Source organism: Trichoderma ghanense, assembly GCF_004382785.1.
Source record: "Trichoderma ghanense strain CCMA-1212 chromosome Unknown scaffold_5, whole genome shotgun sequence".
NCBI lineage: Eukaryota > Fungi > Ascomycota > Sordariomycetes > Hypocreales > Hypocreaceae > Trichoderma > Trichoderma ghanense.
Window position 1 is genome coordinate 1020593 of NW_027395668.1, and position 23196 is coordinate 1043788.

General features: G+C 53.8%; 7 protein-coding genes across 7 annotated transcripts; 4 read left to right on the top strand and 3 right to left on the bottom strand.

The window, feature by feature from the left end:
• Positions 1–1131: 1131 nt before the first annotated feature.
• CCMA1212_005314 (uncharacterized protein) lies at positions 1132–2550 on the top strand (the record flags this gene model as incomplete). Its single annotated transcript, XM_073702577.1, has 3 exons — positions 1132–1137; positions 1407–2052; positions 2135–2550. The coding sequence occupies 3 exons, from the start codon at positions 1132–1134 to the stop codon at positions 2548–2550; spliced, it is 1068 nt and encodes a 355-aa protein (XP_073559217.1).
• Positions 2551–2884: 334 nt separating this feature from the next.
• CCMA1212_005315 (uncharacterized protein) lies at positions 2885–3861 on the bottom strand (the record flags this gene model as incomplete). The annotated part of the gene is made up of 4 exons (XM_073702578.1): positions 2885–3455; positions 3520–3557; positions 3641–3687; positions 3783–3861. 4 exons carry the CDS (start codon positions 3859–3861, stop codon positions 2885–2887), a joined length of 735 nt encoding a protein of 244 aa, XP_073559160.1.
• A 1971-nt stretch (positions 3862–5832) lies between these two features.
• CCMA1212_005316 (Exostosin-like 3) lies at positions 5833–7030 on the bottom strand (the record flags this gene model as incomplete). Its single annotated transcript, XM_073702579.1, has 2 exons — positions 5833–6586; positions 6711–7030. The coding sequence occupies 2 exons, from the start codon at positions 7028–7030 to the stop codon at positions 5833–5835; spliced, it is 1074 nt and encodes a 357-aa protein (XP_073559159.1).
• A 4058-nt stretch (positions 7031–11088) lies between these two features.
• CCMA1212_005317 (uncharacterized protein) lies at positions 11089–12640 on the top strand (the record flags this gene model as incomplete). The annotated part of the gene is made up of 4 exons (XM_073702580.1): positions 11089–11193; positions 11258–11393; positions 11454–12126; positions 12199–12640. 4 exons carry the CDS (start codon positions 11089–11091, stop codon positions 12638–12640), a joined length of 1356 nt encoding a protein of 451 aa, XP_073559158.1.
• A 1009-nt stretch (positions 12641–13649) lies between these two features.
• On the bottom strand, positions 13650–15975 carry CCMA1212_005318 (Dimethylaniline monooxygenase [N-oxide-forming] 1; the record flags this gene model as incomplete). The annotated part of the gene is made up of 5 exons (XM_073702581.1): positions 13650–14737; positions 14812–14886; positions 14960–15568; positions 15723–15828; positions 15967–15975. 5 exons carry the CDS (start codon positions 15973–15975, stop codon positions 13650–13652), a joined length of 1887 nt encoding a protein of 628 aa, XP_073559162.1.
• Positions 15976–17062: 1087 nt separating this feature from the next.
• On the top strand, positions 17063–18648 carry CCMA1212_005319 (uncharacterized protein; the record flags this gene model as incomplete). The annotated part of the gene is made up of 5 exons (XM_073702582.1): positions 17063–17388; positions 17449–17548; positions 17619–17760; positions 17831–18039; positions 18109–18648. The coding sequence occupies 5 exons, from the start codon at positions 17063–17065 to the stop codon at positions 18646–18648; spliced, it is 1317 nt and encodes a 438-aa protein (XP_073559161.1).
• Positions 18649–21406: 2758 nt separating this feature from the next.
• CCMA1212_005320 (Bypass of stop codon protein 6) lies at positions 21407–23058 on the top strand (the record flags this gene model as incomplete). The annotated part of the gene is made up of 5 exons (XM_073702583.1): positions 21407–21688; positions 21763–21777; positions 21840–22241; positions 22302–22494; positions 22559–23058. 5 exons carry the CDS (start codon positions 21407–21409, stop codon positions 23056–23058), a joined length of 1392 nt encoding a protein of 463 aa, XP_073558881.1.
• Positions 23059–23196: the final 138 nt, after the last annotated feature.

Sequence of the window (23196 nt, forward strand, 5' to 3'; positions counted from 1 at the left end):
ATGCCGTGGGTTGAAAGAGCACAATCTTACACTTGCATACCTATGAATGACGGGTAGCCTGGGATCTTGACAATCTTGAGATGATAGCCCGGAGAAAAGCCCGTCCAAGTCCTGAAACAAGTGATAACTCCAGGTTCTATCACTCCCCGTATATTCAACGCTCAAGTCCCAGCACTTGTTACCGAATGTCGAGAAATCGTGTGCGCAAGTATATATAGAGAAATAGCGGTTGCAAGAACAGATTCAAGCCCTTATAGCTCAGTGGTAGAGCGTTGCACTTGTAATGCAAAGGTCCATAGTTCAATCCTGTGTGGGGGCACGAAGCGAAAGTTTCACTTTTTTATTTTTTTTGTTGTTGTTCACTTATCTTCTCAAATTTTTCACTTTGATTGACCTTGCTTTCCACTGCCAATCCTTTCACATTTCTGGTGTTGGCCATGGTTCGAGTATAGAGGCATGACCTGGGTGATACAGCGTTCTTGCTCAAGGTGAGAAATATCGTCGCCGCAGCCACTGATTGGGAAGTGCGTGTTTCCTTCACTCATGGAAATCTACCTATGGCAACGCAGGAAGCATAGAGGGCTATGGGAATCGAACTTGGGGTTACACAATCCAACATCAGCGCATACAGGTAGACAGGATGGAAATGTCAGTGTTACAGACACCATATCCGACATGCCTAAGGCCTGTTTCAACACCAAGCAAGGGAGGGGCGAGTTCAACAGCGGCGCTGACAACAGGATTCTGTATGTATGAAACAGGGCCAGACACCCATTGCATCCTACGGGCTGTTCAGCTCTCAGGATATCCTTCCTCTTTTTTCATGTCTGTTGTGGATTCGAATGAAGGGATTTCTGCTGCTCTGCCACTGACTAAGCAAAATTGATGTAGGCTTTATAGAGAGCAATCTGCCGCCACATTCCGAAGAGGGTCACGCTAGCGCGATTTCTCCATGTTAGTGCCCTTGTAGCTCAGGGGTAGAGCGTTGCACTTGTAATGCAAAGGTCCATAGTTCAAATCTGTGCGGGGGCATTTCTTTTTGTACTTTTTTTGCTCCTTTCTTAGCTGAGAGCTCGTCGTGTAAGACGGCTTTGAGCATCATCGTTGTGATATCTAGACTACTCAGTCCTCATGTATGTATGTATGTATGTGTGCACTTTTTGCTTTATTTCATCTTTCAGCTGCTGACAAACGCTTGCATTCAGAAGGATAGGCTGCAGGCTAAAGTGTGGAAAGACGTGTTCGTTGGCATCACCAGAATCATGGCTGCATCACCCGGATGAGCACCGGCTGCCAGATGCCAGTCACCCGTCAGTCAAACAATCTGGGTAGAAACCAAAGCCGTGAAGATGCGGCCTCGTATCTCACCGCTTTTGGGGCTCCCTCTGCTCTCCTCCGAGGTGAAGCACCATGCTTCCTCTACACCTCCCCCCTCACGCAACCAACAGGGCAATCCACCACAAACCGCAACATCACCACACATTCACACAACGCTGCAGCCTCGCCGCCCCAAAGAAATGGAGATGGTCTCTCTGCGCCCGCAGGACATCAACGAGCTCATCAACGACGTCATGTCCAGAACGCACCGCGACCTCCGCCGGCGCGCGCCGTCCATCGCCGACGCGAACCGCATCCAGGAAATCACCTCGTCCACGCCGCAGCGCACCGTCGTCAAGCGCCGCCGCAGCTCTCCCTCGCCCATCTCCATCGCCTCGACGCCGCCCCAACGAGCCCCTGCGACGCGCAGGCCCAAGACGGAGCGCGACAGGCTGTTTGATGCCATCGAGGCGGGCGACGCCTACCCGCTCGAGGCGGTGCCCATCAAGAGCGCAGACGACTTGAACGAGGCGCAGCTCAAGAAGTGCTATGAGATTCTGCATGCGTGCGGCAGCGCGACGGATCCGAATGCCAGCATGGCCAAGACGAGGCAGAGCATCGATGGGTTCTTGGATGCCGTGTTTAACGACTGGTCGAGTCGCAAGGCTGGGTCACTGCTGCGCTCGGAGCTGGATTTCTTGGTGGAGGCGGATGTTGTCGCGGGGCGACTGTGTGGTGAGTGATTTCCTTTACTTGGGCTCATTCATCATTTTAGTTCCATCGGTTGAATGTCTTGCTGATAAGACGACGGCAACAGCAAAACGTCAAGAACACGCAAACGTCGCCGACTGCGCCGCCGGCTCTCTCTGCGCAGCGACAGTCTCCGCCGTGGCAACCTACTGCAGCAACCCGCCCATGTTCAAGCTCGAGTTCTCCGTCGTCGACGAGCTCTCGGGCCAGCCTGAGCCCATCTGCCCCATTGCGCGGCGAGACGTGCGCTGGGCGGACGGCGACTGGATCGGGGAGCTGCGCAAGGGCCTGTATGCCAAGGTCGTGGCCAAGATACACAAGCACAACAAACACCTGGCGATATGGCAGGCGCGCAAGCTCATTGGCGAGTGGGCCAAGGGGAGCCTGTCGATGGGGGAGGAGACGAAGAAGATGGGCTTCCTGGAGCGGGCGGAGGCGGATGTTGCGGTTCTTGGGCTTGGGGGGGTGTTGGGGGGCAAGTAAGGTGTGAGGCGTTTTGGTGATATTTCGAGCGTCATTTGATTTGGGGGTTTTTTTTTTTTTTTTTTGGCGGCTCTNTGGGTATACCATGAATATGGAGGGTATGGGAAACACTGGCTATGATATGGGATTACATGGGAAGGGTTTTATGAATCGCGTCGGGACGAATGCCGATATAGGATCAGGGGCTTATTGGGACAACTGGACGAGCGACAGCATAATGTTTCGCATAGCTTGAGCGGGATCATCGACACTCGTAACTCTCTGTCTTTATGCTATCACTTGGGCTCCTCATAAGCATTGCTCAACTCTCACACAAACATCAAGAGACGCCCAATCAGTAGTCATTCCTCTTCAACCAAGGCTCACACGCCTCAAGCAGCCTCTCATGCACCTCCCTCGCCCCCGATCTGTCCAACAGCTCCCGAAAGATTCCCTCATCCACACGCTTCACAAAAACCAAACATCCCACCCACACAAAATCCGCATAACTCACCTCTGCACCCAAGAAAAACGGTCCCTCAGCCTGCCTCTCCTTCAACAGCGCCGTCAGCTCGCTCAAGGCAGGCTGAGCCGCATTCCAGACCTTTTCGCCGCCAGCCTGGCGCTCGTACTCGTCGAGCGGCATGCCGAGCGCGCGAGTATGCTGGCCGACCCAGTAGTCGTAGTCCTTGTCGGTGATGATGACCTGCGAGATCTTGTGCATGAGGATAGGGAAGAGGGGCGTGATGGTTTCGAGGGTGAGGTTTTCGATTTGGGGGACGATGGGGGAGGAGAGGTGGGCTGGGGGGGAAGGGTATCGCTGTTCGATGGCGGAGGCGATCTTGGCAGAGTCCATGAGGTATGTTCCGTCCGGGAAGAGGATGGCGGGGATGGTGTATGCTTTGCCTGTTTCGTTGGGGGGCAGGCTGGTGATGGGTGTGTTAGTTGGTTTTCTGGTGGGTGAATGTCTGAGTCGAGTTGGATGCATACTGTGGACTGAGGCGTGGTGCGATCTCAGGGTAATGGAGCTGTTTGTGTTCCAAGTTGTTAGCAGCCATGGTTCATATTGTTGGAGGGTGTATCTATGGATGGCTGGTGGTGATGGTCCTACCCATTCTGTCTTGTAGTCGAGGCCCTTGTAGTTCAAGAGCAGGCGTGCTATGGCTGCGTTAACCTGCGATCAGAGCAAGAGTTTACACATGAGACTCTGAATGGAGAGACATGTGAGTATCAATTTGCAAGAGAGCACTCACTCTTCCACGGATTCAAAGACCACGTCCCGTTGGGCTCCTTGCTGGGCAAGTCAAACAGAGTAATTTGCTGAGACGCCATGGCTGCTGATTCTACCGAAACAAACGATATCCCATTGACAACAACAGATAAGGAGTCGTAGACCTCACGTTGTCTTATAAGCTTTGGAAATGGCGTCCATCATTTCTATGATCCGCATTATTAGAAATAAGGTAGGCACTTGCATTACAAATCTCCCCGACATCAAGGTTGCAACAACTTGTGGGCAAAGCCCCCACTCAGCAGACGGAAAGCAGAAGGATTGTACTCCGTAGTTCTTCCAAGACATTCGAGATATCACCGGGCCTCTTCTTACAAAGCTCGCAGGCTCCATAAACTAACCTAGATTGAACGTCCTTGGCCGGATCTGCCTGCGTGTCTCGAGCGGGAGCGATTCAACAAGGGCAAGCGGTTTGCAGAACAACAGGGAATGGAGAGAACATGAGCACACATTATGCTCAACGATACGCACACAAATGCGACGTCCATCACCAAATGGTACAACCCAGATGGTGCTCGTATTATTTCACTGTGTGTCTATATTTACTTTCTCATCCCTAGTTTTTTTTCTTCCAGGGTTGCTTCTCCTCCTCCTCCTCCTCCAGGGCAGGTGTTTCCATTGTTTTCGACTGTTTTCGTCGGAGGGGTTTCGCCCTACAGTATGTGGAACCTGTGTTGCCTTCGATGTTGCTTAGGTACCAGGTAGGTAGGGTACATCATGCTTTTCTGGAAAGGTTTCCGCGAGAGTTGTCGGAGTCTTGCGCACCTCGGGCTGGATGCTTCCGAATGGGACTTGTTACTTATACCGCCAACAATGCGCCGACGTATGCACTATTACTACCTTACCTACCAACGCATGAATGAATGTAGCCAGAATATCACCCCTGATGCCTATAATTCTACGCTCCCAAACTCCCTCATAATCTACTGGCCCTTTCCTCCTCTCTTTCAATAGTTCTTCCAAAACCGAATTCCTAATCTTAGTCATGGCGTGCATGCCAAGAACTATCCCTGTAGAACTTACATGTAAGGTTGACAAAAGACAAGGATGGCCAGCTGGAGGATCAGGCCGCGTGTCTTGGCAATTTGGTCTTTTATCCCCCGCAAATCGGAGTGCTCTGGATTTTGCATAGTGGGTGGGATTACGCGGATTGCTGGGAAGGCATGTTTTNCGTAAGCCCTTACCGTCTGGTCGGTAACTGTCGTTGGGCGGCACCGGTTCTGTGGGATGTGCGCCGCTTTTTTTTTTTTTTTTTTTTTTTTTTTTTTTTTTTTTTTTTTTTTTTTTTCGAGCTCAAGGATTGAAGTGTTGTGGTGAAAGCAGTGTTGGTTGTCTTGGAAGAGGTACAGTCGAGAGATGAGGGAGAGTTGCTGGAGGTTACTGGGCTTCAAGTATACGAGTACGTCTGAAGGACGACTGAAGATGGTGGGCACAATAAGCGGCTGAATGCACGGGTTGGACATCATCTTGCATTAATTTGCTCAAGAGACGCGGGAAGAGTGGCCAAACTGGGAGCGTCTTGTCTCAAGTCTATGAAAAGTCGCGGCGAGCAACGGCTGCTTCACGGTGCATCAAGCCATTGGAGTCAAGCACGCCTCGATCAACATCTACACATTCAGCATTTTTCTCATCAAAACTCCGACTCAAGCCAGCATAAAACTATATAAACATAAAAACCTGCTCCATGAATACTCATTGACAAAAAACACTTACTGTAATACTTTGGCCTCTCTATTCCCAGTCATAGTCAAGGGCTTCCCGCGCCAAGAAACCGACGCCGTTTTACCCGTTCATCCACCCCCGTCCAGCACCTCAACGATTGGGCGTCTGACTTGAGTGACGAGTCAGAAACTCCACCGCGGACGAAACTACCCCGGTCTATCGAAAATGCTATAAGAGCCATGCATGGTAGCAGCAGCGATGGGCTGAAGGCCTTATTTTCCAGACTTAGAAACGCCGTTACTCCCCCTCCTTCTCTCTCTCGGTTTGAAGAGGAAAAGAGTTCAAATTACTTATAAGACGATGACGCCGCGCTGGATGTGAGCCGTCTCGTTGACCAGAGGCATGCACCCAAACATCTTGGTCAGGTCGTTGAGGCACTTGCTCCGGGCCTCGAGGTGGCCAGGCTTCTTGCTGATGCCCTGCGCCGGCTCATAGTTGACGTACTTTTCGCGGCCGCTGACCAGCAGAGGCCCGGTGCCGGTCAGGTACGACGCGACATAGTTGAGGGCAATGTCCTCGCAGTTGAAGTGGTCGTCGACATACTTGCGCACCTGCTGCATCAGCGCGTTGTCGGACGAGTAAAAGTCGAGGAAGGACATGTGGGCGAAGCACAGGTTCGTGATGATCATCGAGTAGACGTCCTGGCCCTTGTCCTTGGAGCAGAAGCCGTACTTCCACTGGTCGTCCTTGTCCGGCGTCGCGCAGCGGGGGAGAGCGCCCGTCAGGCGGAACCGGCCAAACTTGCGCCAGGACTGGAAGGCGAACTCGAGATCCTGCGGCTTATAGTACACGTCGTCGTCCGAAAGCAGCACGGCCCGGGTCTTGAAGTCCGGATCCGGCAGAAGCTTCATGTTGAGGCTGTTGCGCTCCGACACGCGGTAGCGCACGGGGACACCCGTCTCGGACTTGAAGTTGCCGGGGGGCGCCTCGTCGAGGTTGTTCCAGACGATGACAATCTCGTGCAGCGAGGGGATCTTTTCGGACAGCAGGACGCGCATCGTCTCTTCGAGCTCCTTGGGTCGCTTGTACGTCTGCATCGCGATTCTGCAAAGAGGAAGAAGCATGAAGTGTCAGCAATTGGTCGAACGTTAGATTCCATGCGCCGTCTCCCCCCGATGACGCATCAATCGTCGCACACGCAGTATCCCTGGACCCCGGCCCAACTTACGTGAACTTGTCATCCATCAGCTTGTCGTATCGCTTCCGCGCCTCCGTCCACTGCTTGAGGGGCTCGGTAATGTTGTTGACGTCGCAATGCTCGTAGTGGATCGGCTCGGAAGATCCCGAGAAGCCGGGGATGCTCGGCAGCTTGGACATGTCGATGTCGGGCAGCTTGACGTCGGGCAGCTTGAGGTCGTTGAGGTGCGCGGGCGGGCCGACGCGGATCAGCACGACGATGAGGCTGGCCAGGACGAGGGCGACGGCCAGCAGGGAGACGAACCGGCGAGCGAGCAGCGCCCTCAGGCCGGCGAAGTACTTGGTCACCATGGCTGAAGACGCCATCGATCAAGACTTGAGGTGTAAACGAGCGACGAGAATTGGAGGATGAGGCGCGAACTTGTCACATTCAAGGAGGGCGGATCACGGGGAATTCTGGTGTTGCTGCGCTGCAGACCGAAAGGGGCGATGCTCGGACTATCACGTGATGGGCGCCTCTGCCGTTTGGCGACCCCTGATTTTGACTTTTTTCGGGCTCCCGTGAGGCCTTTTTAAGACGCTTGCAGAACGCCATCGAAGGCTCAACTGCTGGCTGCCTCGTACCTCGTATCCAAGCCTCGACACGAGCCCCATGCTGGCCTACCGGGGACATGGGCTCCCATCGGAAGATTCATGGAAAACGGAGGGAAGAGAAGCAATCTACAGCAGTGAATTACTAGCCCCAGGGGCATCGAGTACAAGCAAATGCACACTCTTCCCTCCTCGGTGACGCTGCTCGCCTCTCATTGGCGGCCTTGTTCCCGGCTGTAGATGCGCGAACTCTTTGTCTTGCCAGTGCCAAGCAACGGATCTGCGGCGATTCCCGGCCAATGGCAGCGAGGCACCGTTTCGAGCTGGGGAGGCCTGCGAATAAATGCCTGCAAGGAAGATCTGGCAACATCCTCTGTGATGCAGATTGAGGATGCCTGCCTTTCAGTATTAAGTTCTATTGCTTATGAGCAGCAGTCGATCAATTGGGAAGACGACGAACTCGACTGTGGTGGTAATTTTGCAAACAAGGGCAAGCCTTCACCAATCCTTCACAACCATGAACTACACGCTTCAGGCGCTAACTGGTCGGAATATGAGCTCTAAATCCGAGTGGCTTCGTCTTGACCCGATGAAAGCAACAACAGCCACTTCGAGCCCACGAGCCCGTCACAGTCAGATTCCCCATCCGAATCGTCAGATATTCTCACCTTGAGCCGTCGTCTGGGCGCCACGCATGGACCAAAGTGCTTATACGGCAGAATGAGAGCGCAATCGGAGGGGACAACATAATGAGACATAAGAGAAGAATACTAACTCTTTGACGATGTAGCCTCGGCTATTATGGCGATACTTTGGGTACTGTACGGTGTTCAACCGAGCTTCGTCTTCATACGTGTATTGACAGTTGCATGCCCCAACGATGCAGCAGTCAACTCCATCCCCAATGACACTTACAAAAGGTCGCAGGCACATGCTCCAATTCAGCGTATGCGCCGAGGTTGCATGCAATCCCTCCATCATCACAGAATACAGTAAAGTAGTATCGCTCGGCGCAACTCATGCAGCCACAGTGCTGCAGAGAAGCCATTCCGGTGCTTATTCCGAGATGAACGAGCCAAGACGCGGCTGGCAAGAGAAGCAGAACAGATACAGTATTCCGTATAAGCGGCTTCCATGTGCAAATCCCGAAAAACTCGCTCATCAGATCGAGAGATGACCCGCTTCCGGCGTCTGCTAGGACAAGGGCTCCCGGCATCGCGCAGGGCTTCTGCAGAAACCCACCCGCCACATGGGAAGCAACGAAAATCTCACATGTGCTGGCTCGAGGATCTCTTTCCATCGAGGAAGAAAGAAGCATGTGCTTGTTGCATTGGATTGCATACGAAAGAATTGATGAGCCACAGACGGCTCGAGGGCGGAGTGACTTGCGTGTCTAGACTCAAGTGCTGATGAACGCTAGACAGTTGGCGTTCTGCAGGTGCGTCAATTGGGACGTTTGAAGCACAAGTTGGATGCATAGCCAACAGGTAGCAATCTCGGCAGCGTAACAAGGACGTGACAATGGTTCGCAGTGGTGGCTGGCGGCCAAGCTTTTTGGCTGGGGTCTACACCAGTAAACTCTCGTCCATTGTTGTCGCCCTCATACTGTGAGGCCAAAAAGTAGCACTGGATAAATTCGAAATGCTCGCTACTCCAATTATTAACCAGATGCATGGCTAGACCAAGTACCTAGGCGATGCCAGTCTGCAGTTGTCGGAGTCCAAGGGCGTCGGGAGTGTTGGGAGCTGAATTGAGGTGCAGCAGAGGCGCGAGCGCTGGGAGAGTCGTTCAGGTCGCGCCCATCAAAATTCTGTTTCAAGGCTCGCTGCAGTGCTTGTTAACGTGGAACCTGCGCCGAGAAGAGTGACTTGGCCGAGCATCTCAACGGCCATTCTTGTAGAGATTTGGCGCTGAAAGAGATGGTTCTTTTGTCTTCATGTTTACTTCCTGTACTGGGTCAAAGAAAGAAAGAAAAAAAAAAAAAAAAAAAAGTCCCTTGGAGTTCCACGTACTGCCGGGGTCACGAGAAAGGAAAGAGTCGAAGCAAGCTTATCGCGGTACCTGCCTCGTATCACATCTCAACCACATCACTTGGGAGAACCCACCTTGGCTGAAGCTGCATTTTCTTCCCTCAACAAAGAGAAACGACTCTCGTTCCGTTTCCCAACATCGCCTATTCGGCTACAAATTTCTCGGGAGCTCGAGTCAACCTTGACAAGCTGCCAAACGGCCAATTTCTTCAACGTGCCGCTGTCACTTGGCCCGCGACAGCTCGACCCTTTAGCCTCGACGACGGCTTCGTCCTAAAATTGCCGCCAGCGCAGAAAATCGTTGCAAAATAGACAGAACCGAGCGCCCGCTGCAGTGGTCAAGATTGGCTCACATACTCAGCCACAGCCCTGGCCTCTTCGGCGGACTGGCACGCCGGCGAAATACCAAGACAGGCCGCTATTTTCGAGTCGGCGCACGACGAACCCGCCTGTGGCCCGAACTCAGGCCACGAACCACCCATGACCATGCTCGATCGGTCCAAGGCGATCGTTGGAAGCACGACCCTCAATCAGGCGCTGTGCATCCCTAGCTCCGTCCCCTTTGTCTCGAGCTGAAGCTGAGTTTCTGCAATGCGACGCTAGCCGTCCTTTACGAACGGACCCTGATGAGACCATGGCCGGGAGGCTCTCTATGTGTGCCTGAAGAGAAGAAGCAGCAGCCGCCGCCGCCGCCGCCGCCGCCACAGCAGCAGCAGCATGAGAGCAGCACGACACACCGCTCGGTCATCATAGCAAGCACCACGATTGTCATCTCTTGCTGCCGTCCGGGTCCATCCTCAAAGCTGCAGTGCAGCCGCAGTTTCCCCCTGGCGCAGACCAAGGGTCTGGCATCTCAGCTGGCAAGCCATCAGGGTTCAGTCAAGTGGGCTGCTTCTCGCTTGACTCCCCTTTCCTTCATTGTCCTCGTTGAAGAATATCACAAATGGCGCCATGACACACATATGATACGCCGTGTGGAAACTTCGTGCACACTAGGTACGCATTCTCAATCGTCTTCCGCGCACCCGGAATCGATGCCGCCTGCACCGTATAATTGGCCACTGGCTGTTGCCGCAACAGCTTCTCGCTGTGGGGACGCCCCTGCTCTTCCGAAGCTGCTCGCCGTCTGAGAAGGACATGTCTGGACACATGGAATGGCACGGAGCTGCAGCCTTTATGCTTGCCACGATGCGTGATTGGGCTAGCGGACGTCCGCTACTTCGGGTTCCTGAGTCGTGCGCCGGCAGAGCAGGGGAAGACGCCGTCCAGGTCAGCGCCTTTAACCTCAAATTAGTGCCAGTCGCCGTCGCTCTACTTTCAAGGCCCAAGAAAGCATCAGGCCCATTGCTGGGCGCCTGTTTCGTCAGTCATGATCTTTAGTGTCTTCAGCTCATTGCGACGTACACGCAAGATGTCCAATGGAAGCCGTTCTTTGGCAGAGGATATTTTGCGGGGAGACTTACACAAAATTGCCCCCAAACAACGACGGTTCAACGTCCTTTTAAACGCCATCATCTCAAGCCACTCATCCGTGGCAAAATTTCCTCTTCTCCTTCTTTTGCTGCTCTTACCGTCGTTGGGTAACTCGTTGAGTTGACTACCCTCGACTGGTTCAGAGTCTCTCTCCTCTTTATTAACAACCGCATAGTCTTGACACCGGCCATCTCAACCAACAGCCTCGCCTTCGAATCGTTCTAGGAACGGCAACTCTTTGCATGGCGTTGCTTACGACGACTAGCCCATCGATCTAGAATACTTCGATAGGAGGCAGTGGTAAATTCGACGGCCATGAAGCTATGGCTGTTGGCCTTTGCGGCTCTGGCCGCTGCACCGGCCTTTAGCCAAAGCACCACCTCGCCCCAGGCTGCTGTGGCCGCGCTGCCCTCATGTGCTGTTTGTGCTCCTCCTGACGTTTGTTCCGTGACTATCCAATGCCTTTGGCTAACTATCGTTACAGCGCGACTGCTTCAAATTGGCTCTTGCCAAGTCACCCTGCCAGCCGACAAACGCAACCTGCGTATGCACGAACCCAACGCTACAGCAGACCATGCAAGGATGCGTCTTGCAAAGCTGCACGATAAAAGAAGCCCTGTGTAAGATTGAATGAGAGAGATGGCCCTTCTATGCAGCGGCTTCTAACTGGCACCTTGTAGCAACAATGAATATGACGGCCACGAGCTGCGGTCGACCCGTTAGAGACAAATCGGGGGAATACATTGCCATCACCACCGTTCTGGGCACCTTGTCTGGCGCCTTTGTTCTTCAACGACTGTTATACAAGCTCTGGGCCAAGTTGGGTCTCGGTGCTGATGATTACATGACCCTCGCCCTCATCCTATGGGGCATCCCGAGCACCGTCATCAATACCCATGCCATAACGAAGCCCGGGCTGGGTCGTGATGTTTGGACCCTGACACCCGACGAGATCACCAGATTCGGCCTCTACTTCTGGGTTTTGGAGTGGGCATATTTCGTAGAAGTCTGCATGCTCAAGCTCAGTCTTCTTCTCTTCTACATCCGCATCTTCCCGAGCCCTGGGGTGCGTCGGCTACTCTGGGGAACCCTCATCTTCAGCGTCGTTTACGGTCTCATCTTTGCCTTTATCGCCGCATTTCAGTGCACGCCGGTCAAGTATTACTGGGAGAAGTGGGATGGGGAGCACCAAGGCACATGCTTTGATATCAACGCTATTGCCTGGTCAAATGCTGCCATAAGCATTGCGATTGACATCTGGGTGCTGGCCATCCCGCTGTGGCAGCTCAAAAGCCTGAATCTGGACTGGAGACGCAAGATTGGCGTTGGCGTCATGTTCTGCCTCGGTGCTTTGTAAGTCATGAAGCCCCTTCTCTTTCTCTCTCTCCAAGTATGGTCTGGACTTGTTGCTCACTAGATCATCAGCGTTACCATCGTGAGCATCTTGCGTCTCAAGTCTCTCATCCAGTTCGGCAACGATAGCCTAAATCCCACATGGGACTTCTTCGACGTCAGCCTGTGGTCCGTCGTGGAGATCAACGTCGGGCTCATCTGCGTCTGCTTGCCTGCTTTCCGCCTTTTGCTCGTCCGCATCTTCCCAAAGTTGCAGGGCTCGACGGAACGGTACTATGGAAAGAACTCGAGACGGAATCGAACCGCAACCAACCCGCGGGCAAGCCGACTTCCCCTGGGACACAGCGCCGGATCGCAAGTGGACAGGTCACAGCCTCATCCCAACGTCGAGGGCAACCGGATTGCATATCAGACGTCATACACAGTCGAGTATGGCGAGACTGATGAAGTTCAGCTGGTTTCCCTGAATGATAAGTTCAGTGCGAGGTCAGACGTCAGGTCTGATGTATCCTAGAGGGACCTATAGCTTGCCCGGTTGGACTTTTCGTTTTCCTTGTTTCTTATTTCTTTTGTAGATTCAAGTCTACATTCAGTCTCGGTGTTCCATGGGAAAGGGGAAATATCACTTGGACAAATGGCGCCATGTTTTAGATGATCGAAGAAGAATATTAGCAAGTCTCGCGTGTCATGATTTCTAGCATTTACTATCAAGACTTGGTGCCGGCGGATCAAAAATGATGATTTCACGATTATTATATCTCGAATATTCGCAGAGCAGGGCACTATGAAGTGAATAGGGGGAAACAGCACCTACATTGCCTACTTCTGGAAGGGGAGACGGGGCTGACTGCTGGCTTGGTACCGAAACTGATCAAGATGAGGTTATGCATAACAGTTCAATCAGGAAACTACTGCCAAGATCCTCGTACACACTCGAATCAGGGCACGTTTCAACAGCCGAGACAGCTGCTGAGCTATCCTTCCAGAACGTCTCGACGGCGTCGCGCCAAGAGCCCAAACATGACTCGCGAGATCACCAGAGCTAGAGAGAAGCTTCGCGTGGGTTTTTTTTTGGCAAATGCCGCCATGTGGAAACTGCCGGGAATTGAAACTTATCCACTGTTCAGCCGCGCGTGAGGATGGGTCCTGGACCCTCGATGCGGGTAATGATGGTGGTTAGGGTGAAGAAGGGTAGCTTAGCTGAGCTTGTTTTCTTGATTTTACGAGATATTGTGCGCTACTGGGATGCAAGCAGTGGTCACGAAGGTGACGTTGAAAGGGAGGCGGCTGGCTATCAGAGCAGTTGTACATGGATGATGATGAGGGTTGAGACGGCGTGTGTGCCGTGAAACGATGGATGTTGACAACAGAGATTCGAGGCCAGGGAGCAAGTAGCAAATAGAGTTGTGGGTATTCTCCCCCTTCTAGATCCCGCCCGCTTGTTGCTGATTGATTAGATACAGCAAAGATTTGAAGCTAGATATACGCGGTAAGTAGGACAACAAGATATCGCCCCCTTTGTTTTACTGCGCAGCCCCGACCCTGCCAACCTTGCTCTCCCACTCGTCATTCACATCCCTATAATCCTCGGCGCCATACGGACTCGTCACCTCCGTCAGCAACCCCTTTGGCTTCCGGCGAGGATCCAGCCCGAGGTCCTTCTGCAGCAGATCGAGGTAATACACGGCATCGAAGATGGTCGTCGGGGCCTTTGTCTCGGCAGGGTAGCGCCACTTGCCGAAGCGGTTGTGCAGCACCGTCTCGTAGCGCAGCTGGCGCATGGCGTCGTCGTCGGTCAGAGCGCGCGCAGGCAGGTCGTTGGCGAGGAGGCCGCGGAAGTAGGCGCCGATCCAGAGGCCCTGGAGGTGGGCGCAGAGGGTGTTGCTGAAGTTGCTGACGAAGCCGCTGAAGGCGATGTCGCGCGGGCGGAGGAAGCGCTCGGAGGGGGGCACGAGGAAGTGGTAGAGCATGAAGGGGGTCTGGGGCGCGTAAGGGTTGAGGGGGTCGGCGGTCGAGATGCCCTTTTGCTTGGTCAGGGGCACGTAGTCCTTGTTCCAGACGGGCTGGTCGCGGAGGCGGGGGAAGCGGGCGGCGATGTCGGCGTCGGCGGCGCGGAGGAGGTCCTGCTGGTTGGCGAGGTCCTCGGGGCCTGCCTCGGTGTCGACGGCGTGCGGGAGGCCGAGCTCGCGCTCGATGCCCGCGGGGAGGAAACTGATGGGCGGGCTGGTCTTCCAGCCGGTGTTGCAGACGAAGGCGTCGGACGCAAAGGACGTGCCATCGGCGAGGTGGACGGTGCCGGGGCCGAGGTGGTCGACCTCGCCGACGTGGATGCGGATCTTGCCGCTGCGGACGAGGTCGAAGAAGTCGGCGTCGTAGTTGAGGATGCTGAAGCTGGCGGCGGTGAACATGGCCGGGATCCAGGGCTTGAGCTTGGCCGTCTCGGGGTGCGCGTCGTAGTTGTTGAGGGCGAGGACGTCGCCGCCGAGGACGGACCAGAAGGCGTTGACGATGGCGCGGCCTATGAAGGTGCCGTGGAGGAAGCGCTGGATGCCGGTGTAGCCGGCGGCGCCGCTGTAGATGCAGGGGCTGAACCAGGTGAGGAAGCGGATGTCTGTGAGGAGTGATGATGTTTAGTAGCTGGAGTCTGGTTGGGAAGAGGGCTTTGACGAGAGGTGAGGTTCTTACTCGCGAGCTTTTCGATCCATTTCTTGAATGGAGTTACGTATGAGGGGGCGATCCAGCAGGGGCCGTGGCCAGAGGCTGTGTTGATTCACGTTAGCGATTGATGTTCTTCTTCGTTGTTCTCTAAGTCTGAAGAAAGAGGCAGACTTACATCGAATAACCCAATTGACCTCGACTCCGGCCATTGCATAGCTGTAAGCGGCATCCCAGCCAAACTTCGTTCCGCCATATACGGTAACGGCCTTGGACGTCTCGAGAGTGTCCCGGTTCTGCTTAAAGTACTTGCTGTGAAAGATCCTGCCGCCAAACTCCTCCTGGCCGTCAAAATGTGGCATAAAGGGCTCTGAAGTAAGACCCGTGGCGACAATGAAGCGCCTCGCAAAGACTTTGTACTCGTGGCCCTCGTCGTTGACGGCCGTAAGCGTCCAGCCACCCTCAGCCGTGTCGTGATGCTCGGCAACCGTGATCTTTGTCCGGAGGCGCAGACAAGGCCCGAGGTTGAACTTGTCCACGTACGCCTTGAGGTAGGCGTTTGTGACTTCGCCGGGGATGTACTGGCCGGGCTTGATCCCGAACGTCTTGGTGTCCATGGGGAAGTCTGGGTATTCGTACGTGCCGAGGAGGTTGTTGCTCTTGACGTCTGGGTAGAGCCGCTCGTCGGCCCATGTGCCTCCCACGGTGGTCTGGGGATCGAAGATTACGAGGGAGTCGCTGGGGTTGACGACGCGGTATTGCTTTGCGGCGGCGAGGCCGTACCATCCTGACGGTCGGGGCGATTAGCATTGCCTTCAACATCTTGGACACGTGTGATGCGACTGGACAAGACGGAGGAAGAATTAAGAAGACGGAAGAAGGAATTGAGAGGAAAAGAGGAAAACAATGGAGAAGTGAGCAGTAAGAGACTCAGCACTTACCGGCACCAGCCACGACACAGTCAAACGTCTCCATGATAGAGTCCCACCGCAGGATTGTCCTCAACAATGTTGTTTCTATTCCTGTTCCTCTAATCCCTCTTCTTGCCTCTTTTTTTCTTTTTGTTTGAGTTTTCCCCTTCGACTGCTACCATGATGGGGCGCCATGCTGATCAAATACTAGGCACAAGACAATCAGTTGCTCTATTTAGCCAAGACAGGGGGGGGGGGTTGCTCGTCCGCCCACGCCCCTCATCGGTCGCTTAAATCCCTTGTCTCGTGGAACATGGCCTGACGACGGGGGCGCCTCGGTACAGGGTTCAGTATTCTGACAGGATGAACAACGAGCGTTACATCGAGTGGCCACAACCAGCAATCCGGATAGATACATACTCGTGTGGTCCAACATGCAGGCCTCTGTGACCCGCATGCGCAATTTCTACAGTATGCAGCTGGCTGGAACTTGGAAGGATGTTCAAGCCGTTCGCGGTTTGTTCGCTGAAAGAGTCCCCGGGAATTCTGGATAAGACCAGCGGATTTCACCCCAATGACTATCCGTGAGCTAAGCTTGAAATCTTAGATCAGATTCGCGAGCAGGGCGAAGACAAATCAATTTGAGTCTCGAAAACTGGTAAAACACCTCTGCTACTTAGTCCAAGCCATCTTCCAATACGCAGTAAGCACAACATGAACCTTCTTTTATGGACCGCGCAACTTCAAATCAAACCGCGGCTCTTTCAACTGCTTCCCCTTGCGCTAAATAACGGCTGTGGAGCAGCTCGATGCAACTCATCCCCATCGAGACGGAAATACATAAAGTACTCTGCCAGGGTTGTTGGGTTGCGGGCACCGGCTGTGTTGCAGTTTGATCCTTGCTTGTACAGTATGTAAGAAGTACGTACTCTGGGCTGGCGACTTGCATCCGAAGAAGAGCTACCTTACGGAGTACTGCGAAAGGAGTTGACAGGCAGGCAGACGGCTGCCAAGATGGACCAGGTGTGTCCTATCAGACGACGGTATCGCCAGAGGGCGAAAGGGGACCCTGCCTTGTCGGCTTGTAACGCGGTGCTGACATGTTCCGAGTGCAGGCAACTGGTGTGAAGATCAAGAGAAGGGAGGGGGGAGGGTCGCGGAGAATGAAATATGACGGACGGGCCTCGCCATTCATGTCCAGTTGTCAAATCATGTCGTTGTTGGATCAGCTAGGATCGAGAGCGGAAGTCGAAGTTGTCGAGAGCCTGGGATAATACCTATTTGTCAGAAGCCTGGGCGCCCTTCTTGTTCGCATATATACCACCCGACGCCCACTCTGCTGTTGCCGCACCCCTGGGAAGAGCATTAGTATGTCGTCGTCTGCAGCGCCTCCGCCCGATGCGGCTGCTGCAGCCGCTGCCGCTGCGGCTTTCCACCAGTTTACCGTCGAGGCCTTTACTCTGCTGGGCGTCGGGATATTCGTCACCGTGCTGAGGACGGCGGCTCGTGTGAGGTTTGGGGGCTGGCGGAACCTCAGTGGCGATGATTACCTCGCCTGGCTGGCCGTTCTGTTTTACATCGCCGAGACGTGTCTGGCGTATAGCGTGGGAAACAAGGCGAATGGGCTTGCGAACAACAGCATGACGGACGAGCAGCGAGCGGCGCTGTCGCCTGATGACCCAGAATACCACCTGAGGTGAATAACTGCAGAGGAACAATGGGAGTGGCAGCAAACACCGTGCTGACTGCTTGATAGAGTGCTGGGATCCAAGATTCAGATTGCGGGATGGTCGACGTATTCGACGCTGCTCTGGACGCTCAAGACGTCGCTGTTGTTCTTCTATATCAGGCTGACGGTACGTTCCTCATACTCGTCATTCTCCTCCATCTGGGCATTCCATCTGACCTCGGGCTTCTCTTTGACAGGACGGGTTGGCCAGACATTACCGTATACGAATCTACATAGGCTTCGGCCTCCTGGCAGGCAGCTACATTACCGTCGCGATGAACCTATACTTTTCATGTCGGCCTTTCCACAAGCTCTGGCAGATATATCCCGATCCCGGAAGTCAGTCTTTTCCCACGCTCCCATGTCCTCGTCGGGTTTGCTGTGATGCTAACCACCTTTGCGCCTTTAGACGTCTGCTATCCTGCCGTCTCTAACCAGGTCATCTGGGTCTACTGGTCATTCAACGTGTTGACCGACATGTACATCATCTCTGTTCCGCTGCCTATGCTTTGGGGGACGAGCCTGAAGCCGTGGAGGAAGATTGGACTCATTTTCCTTTTCAGCGGTGGTCTTTTTGTCATTGTTTGCGCCACTCTTCGTTCCGCCCTCATCGTCATGGTAGGTCGCTCCTAAGCCCTCTATCATCTACTGCGTGAAAAACACGACACTGACGTTTGATGCAATCAGGATACTTCCAATGGTGCGCAGCTAGCCGGATCCTGGGCCGTGAGAGAAACATTCGTCGCCGTCGTCACCACCAACCTGCCCATGCTGGTCCCCATGGCCAAAGTGATCCTCGGCCCCTTCATCGGCTCCATCCTCTCCTCGAGGCGCTCTACGCAAAAGCTCGACGACGGGACACCGAAGGACCTGGTTACCTTTGGCGGGAGCACCAAGAGCTGGCGCGGCCGCGGGCCGCCGACGGCCAACCCAATCACGAACTTCACCGTCAGCGAGAGCGAGGAGCGCATCGTGGAGGACGTCAGGATGCAGGACCTCAAAGTGTGGAGCGACGGCCGAGACGACCAGGGTCACCAGTCGAGAGCTGATGAGGAGAGCAGGGAGATTCACAAGCACGTCGAGATTGACATTGTGACAACGAGCCAGCGCCTGTCGGACGAGCAGATGCAGATGTCGCCTGATGAGCATGCGAGGAGGCTTAGGGGGGCGTTTCCGTTTCCCGGAAGTGGCAACGGCGAAGACGGGCAACGGCAACGGCATGAATAACGGCATCAGAAGGGCTTGATTTCTATAGGGCTATCAAAAGTTCTTTATAATTGCTTTTTTTTCCCACTCTGTCTCCCTTACTTGAGACTGCATGTTAGCGTAGCAGGTCATGGGAAATAGGTAATTATAGCATGAGGTTATGAGTCATAAACTATATGTCATTTTGGTACATTGAGCGTTCTCATTAGATGTCTTGTATATTTGCTTCTTCCTCTGCAGCCTTACTTGAAACCTCTCCATCCTTCGGTTTGCCACTGCCTTGGACATATTGGTAGACCGCCATCAGCCAAGAGCTTTTGCTTCGAAAGCACAGTTGCTTCACGGTGACGCCTTTTTTTTTTTTTTTTTTTTTTTTATGTTAATCTGTCTTTCTGCATCGGCATTGTGAGAGGCAACTGCACGATGACGGGAATCCTCCCGGCTCTCGCGTGGCAAGTATGACAATGAGAGGAACACCATGTAACCTTGAAGTATGTCGCCTGATATCTTGTCTCCGTGCTCTTTGTCTTCTCTCTCCATTAAGCTGGCTTCTTCCTCGTGATCATCTTCAGTCTCGGCAGTTTTTCACTTGTTACATCTTACATTATGCCCTCTTGGCTTAGCACATGTTCATCGACAATGCACATGCGCTTCCACGCAGACTTGAACTGTCGTATCAAGGGTGGTTTGTTACCGGCATCTTGACGCCCGTCCTCATCCTACAAGTCCATTTGATGGAGCTGCGCGCTTGAATGTACCAATGAGACGTCTCGTAAGAGTGCAAGGTGGTGGAGAATTTGTACGCGCAATTCCTACAGGAGTAGCCCGACATGCGAACAAGGCTGGCGATGCCACACACTCCGGACAGGATCCGAATCTAGCAGGATGGAGGATTCATGCATTCTCGTGCGCTATGCTACCATCCTTTCGGTTATTTATATTAGAGTTCAAGACCGCTCACGGCACGATTGGCGCCTGTTTGCCTACCTACCTATGCTTTGGAGTTCTTTCCTGTATGCTATGTGTATATGGCATCTTTAGCATGTTGGCTAAACAGAGATTCGTGAGCATTGTCTGTTCAAGGAACTTGGTGCATGGTTCGGGATTACTCGGCTACGTGCCTGCCTGTACGAAACTCGCAGGGATCACACACGTGCCTTACTCCCTGCCTGGGCATCGTCCTATTGTGCCCCCAATTTGCACTGATGCACGGCGTATGTACCTACTGTAACTTGTCTGAAATCTCTGCCTTTCCGGGATCTCTGTTCCTGAAGAGGATGCTACCATCGCAATCTTGTCATCAATCTCTAAGCCCGCTGTGGAGAGGGGAGGTCGAGCATCGGCATATGCCAACTGACTCGCTGCCGTAAAAGTGGAATCGGTTATGGTATGACAGCAGATGGTGCAGGTTCATCAAGCTCAATTGAGCAGGACGATTGGATTCTCAACGACGGATACGCGCGGGAAGTTTCTTCTCCCGGCGCTCGGATTCTCGGCCCCCCAGGAAGCCCACAGACCCTTGCTCTCTCCCCTGCACCGACAGGGAAGACGAAAAGAGGGCAGAGGTGACATGTCAACAGGACAGATCCTTGCTACTCCTCTGCTCGATACCGAAGATGCACAAGTACGAGAGTCGCGTATACCGGAAGCCAAAGAAAGAGTGGGCGGCGGCTTCAAGTGAGTGTCCAGATGGTATGGAGGAAAACATGTGATAGACGAGTAGTGTGGGTTTGAGATAGACTGGATGGGCTGCAGAAAGGGATCCCACTTCGTACTGTTTGCACCTGTATGCACAGATACCGCGTACAGAAGAACCTGTTTGCAGGTGATTGACGCAGGCACAGGGCTTGGAGACAAGTTTCCGGGCAAATCAAACCACGCACAGATGGGGCGAAGGCATGTGCTGACCTGTGATGACTCCATAGAGGAGGTACATGTACCTCTACCGAGGACAAGGGGGAGACATCACTTTCTTGTACAGGTAGGATATGAGGATCATGCTGCGGTATCAAGGTAAGCATGCATGGGTAACGTCTGAAGCCAGTTGCGAAAAGCACTAGGAGCCTTCTCGGTTCTTCGCCGGTCCTCAGGAAAGGTATGGGTGTTTCCATGGATCGCGAGTCGGATACGAACCCATACGGAGTGCATCGATTACGTGGCCGGACATACGAAGTGATATACCGTATACATGCATGGGCGATTGGCCCCTTCTCCGTTGATCGCAGTCTTGCATGTAGTATCGCAAATTCTTACATGCGCGACAGGGAATCGCTTGCTTGAGTAGCCAGTGACTCCGTTTTGTATAAAATGAAGCCAACATAATGAGTGGTCGCAAGTTTTAGGCTGGGTTGAGATGAACTGATCACAGGGATGTGCGTAACTGATGGGTGAGGACATAGAATCATGAACGTGGGTTAGCCTGCACTCGTCATCAGAGCAAGGAAGCATGTAGTGTTTGACGCAGAGAAGCAATGAAAAGTTGCTGATTCAAGGATACTGGAGAATGTTTGCCATCTTATGACTTCAAGAAGTCTCACTTTAAGCATGTGACATTAGAAATGACAGAGATAATCGGGCTTCGGTCTACATTATCGCGGGCCAGGATCGACTCCGCACCCCAATCGCCGATGACGGCTTACAGTCGGTGTGTACATGCAGCCTCTTCTGCCCTTACATCTCTATCATCAGAATAACAATAAAGGAAGGGATAAATCAACAGCAGCATACTCCCTGGGTGGTACAAATACGTTCAAGTCCATTGTTGAAGAACAGAGACAATATGTCAACCACCACGACCACCGTTCAGGTCGCATCGCCGCTCGCCGTGGAGAGCACTGAGCTCGGGCAGCTAGGCTCGGGCTCCTCCTCCGGCCGTCAACTCGGCCCCCATACTAAGCCGGAATCACCGCATGTCTCGGTCGGCGACAATGAGGGGGGCGAGCCGCCGCCAGACGCTCTCGCGGAGGCCGAGAGGTGGAATCGGCCCGTCAAGAATGTCGGCCGGCTTGCATTTGCATTTGTGTCGTTTGCCATTGCTGGGATGAATGATGCTGCTGTTGGCGTAGGGACCTGCTTTTCTTCATTGCTCTCGAGACTGACATGATGCTAATGAGTGATACGACTACACGGAACTAGGCCTTGATCCCATATGTAAGTGATGATGCCGTCCTGCTCCTCATTTTTACCAGGTCTGAGCAGTATCATTCCCACAGCTCGAAGAATATTACAACCTCTCCTACACCGTCATCTCCCTCATCTTCCTCACCCCCTTCGTCGGCTACTCCATCGCCGCCTTCACCAATGCCCGCATTCACGTCCGGCTCGGCCAGCGCGGCGTCGCCATCATGGCACCCATATGCCACCTCATCACCTTTGCTGTCCTCGCCTCGCACCCGCCGTATCCCGCTCTCGTCGTGTGCAATGCCATCAGCGGCTTTGGAAACGGCCTGACGGACGCGTGCTTCTGCGCGTGGGTGGGCGCCATGGATAAGGCGAATACGATTCAGGGCTTTTTGCATTCGTGTTATTCGCTGGGGGCCTTGTTTTCGCCGCTGATTGCTACATCGATGGTTGTCAAAGGGGGGTTGCCTTGGTATACGTTTTACTACCTCATGGTGAGTTTCTCCTCATGAGTGATATATCATGGATCAGGCTCAAATTGACGTCATGTTCAGATTGGCATGTCTGGCCTGGAAGTCGCCGGGCTTGTCATGTTCTTCTGGGACAAGACGGGTGCCGTGTATCGAGCGGAGCATGCCCGCGAGAATGCAGATGCCGGGACTGCTGGCGCCGGCACTCGCGAAGCAATGAAGTCCAAGGTTACCTGGCTATGTGCCCTGTTCTTCTTTGCCTACATGGGCGTGGAGGGTGCGTGATCCTTATACGCGGCGATGGCTTGATACCCTGATATACTAATGCACTGCCATGACAGTTGGCCTCGGGGGCTGGGTCGTCACATTCATGCTCCGGGTCCGCCATGCCTCCGCTTACGCCTCTGGAATCTCAGGCTCCGGCTTCTGGGCAGGCATGGCGCTTGGCCGCGCCGTCTTGGGCTTCGTCACGGAGCGGTTCGGCGAGAGGCTCTGTCTGGCAATCTACCTCGGCATCTGCCTCGGCCTCCAGCTGCTCTTCTGGCTCGTGCCCCAGTTTGTCGTCTCCGCCGTTGCAGTCGCCTTTCTGGGCTTCTTCCTGGGTCCGCTGTTTCCCGGGGCCGTCATGGTGACGGCCAAGCTGCTGCCGAAACGCATTCATGTGAGCGCCATTGGTTTCGCCATGGCGATGGGAGGGACAGGAGGGACCGTGTTTCCATTCATCATTGGTGCGATTGCGTCTCATAAGGGGGTTTCGGTGTTGCAGCCCATCATTTTGGCGCTGATTGCGGTCATGTCGGCGGTTTGGCTGAGTTTTCCCCGTATCCAGAAGCGAGACTGAGGTGAATGCTTTTTCTTGAAGCTCACGGCATGCAATTATGAGCTGTACACGAGTTTCTCGGAAATCATCTGTCCTTTGGGGGGGTCTCAGTGGTCTTCGTTCCCTTTTACATATCACAGACCCGATGATAACCTGTGG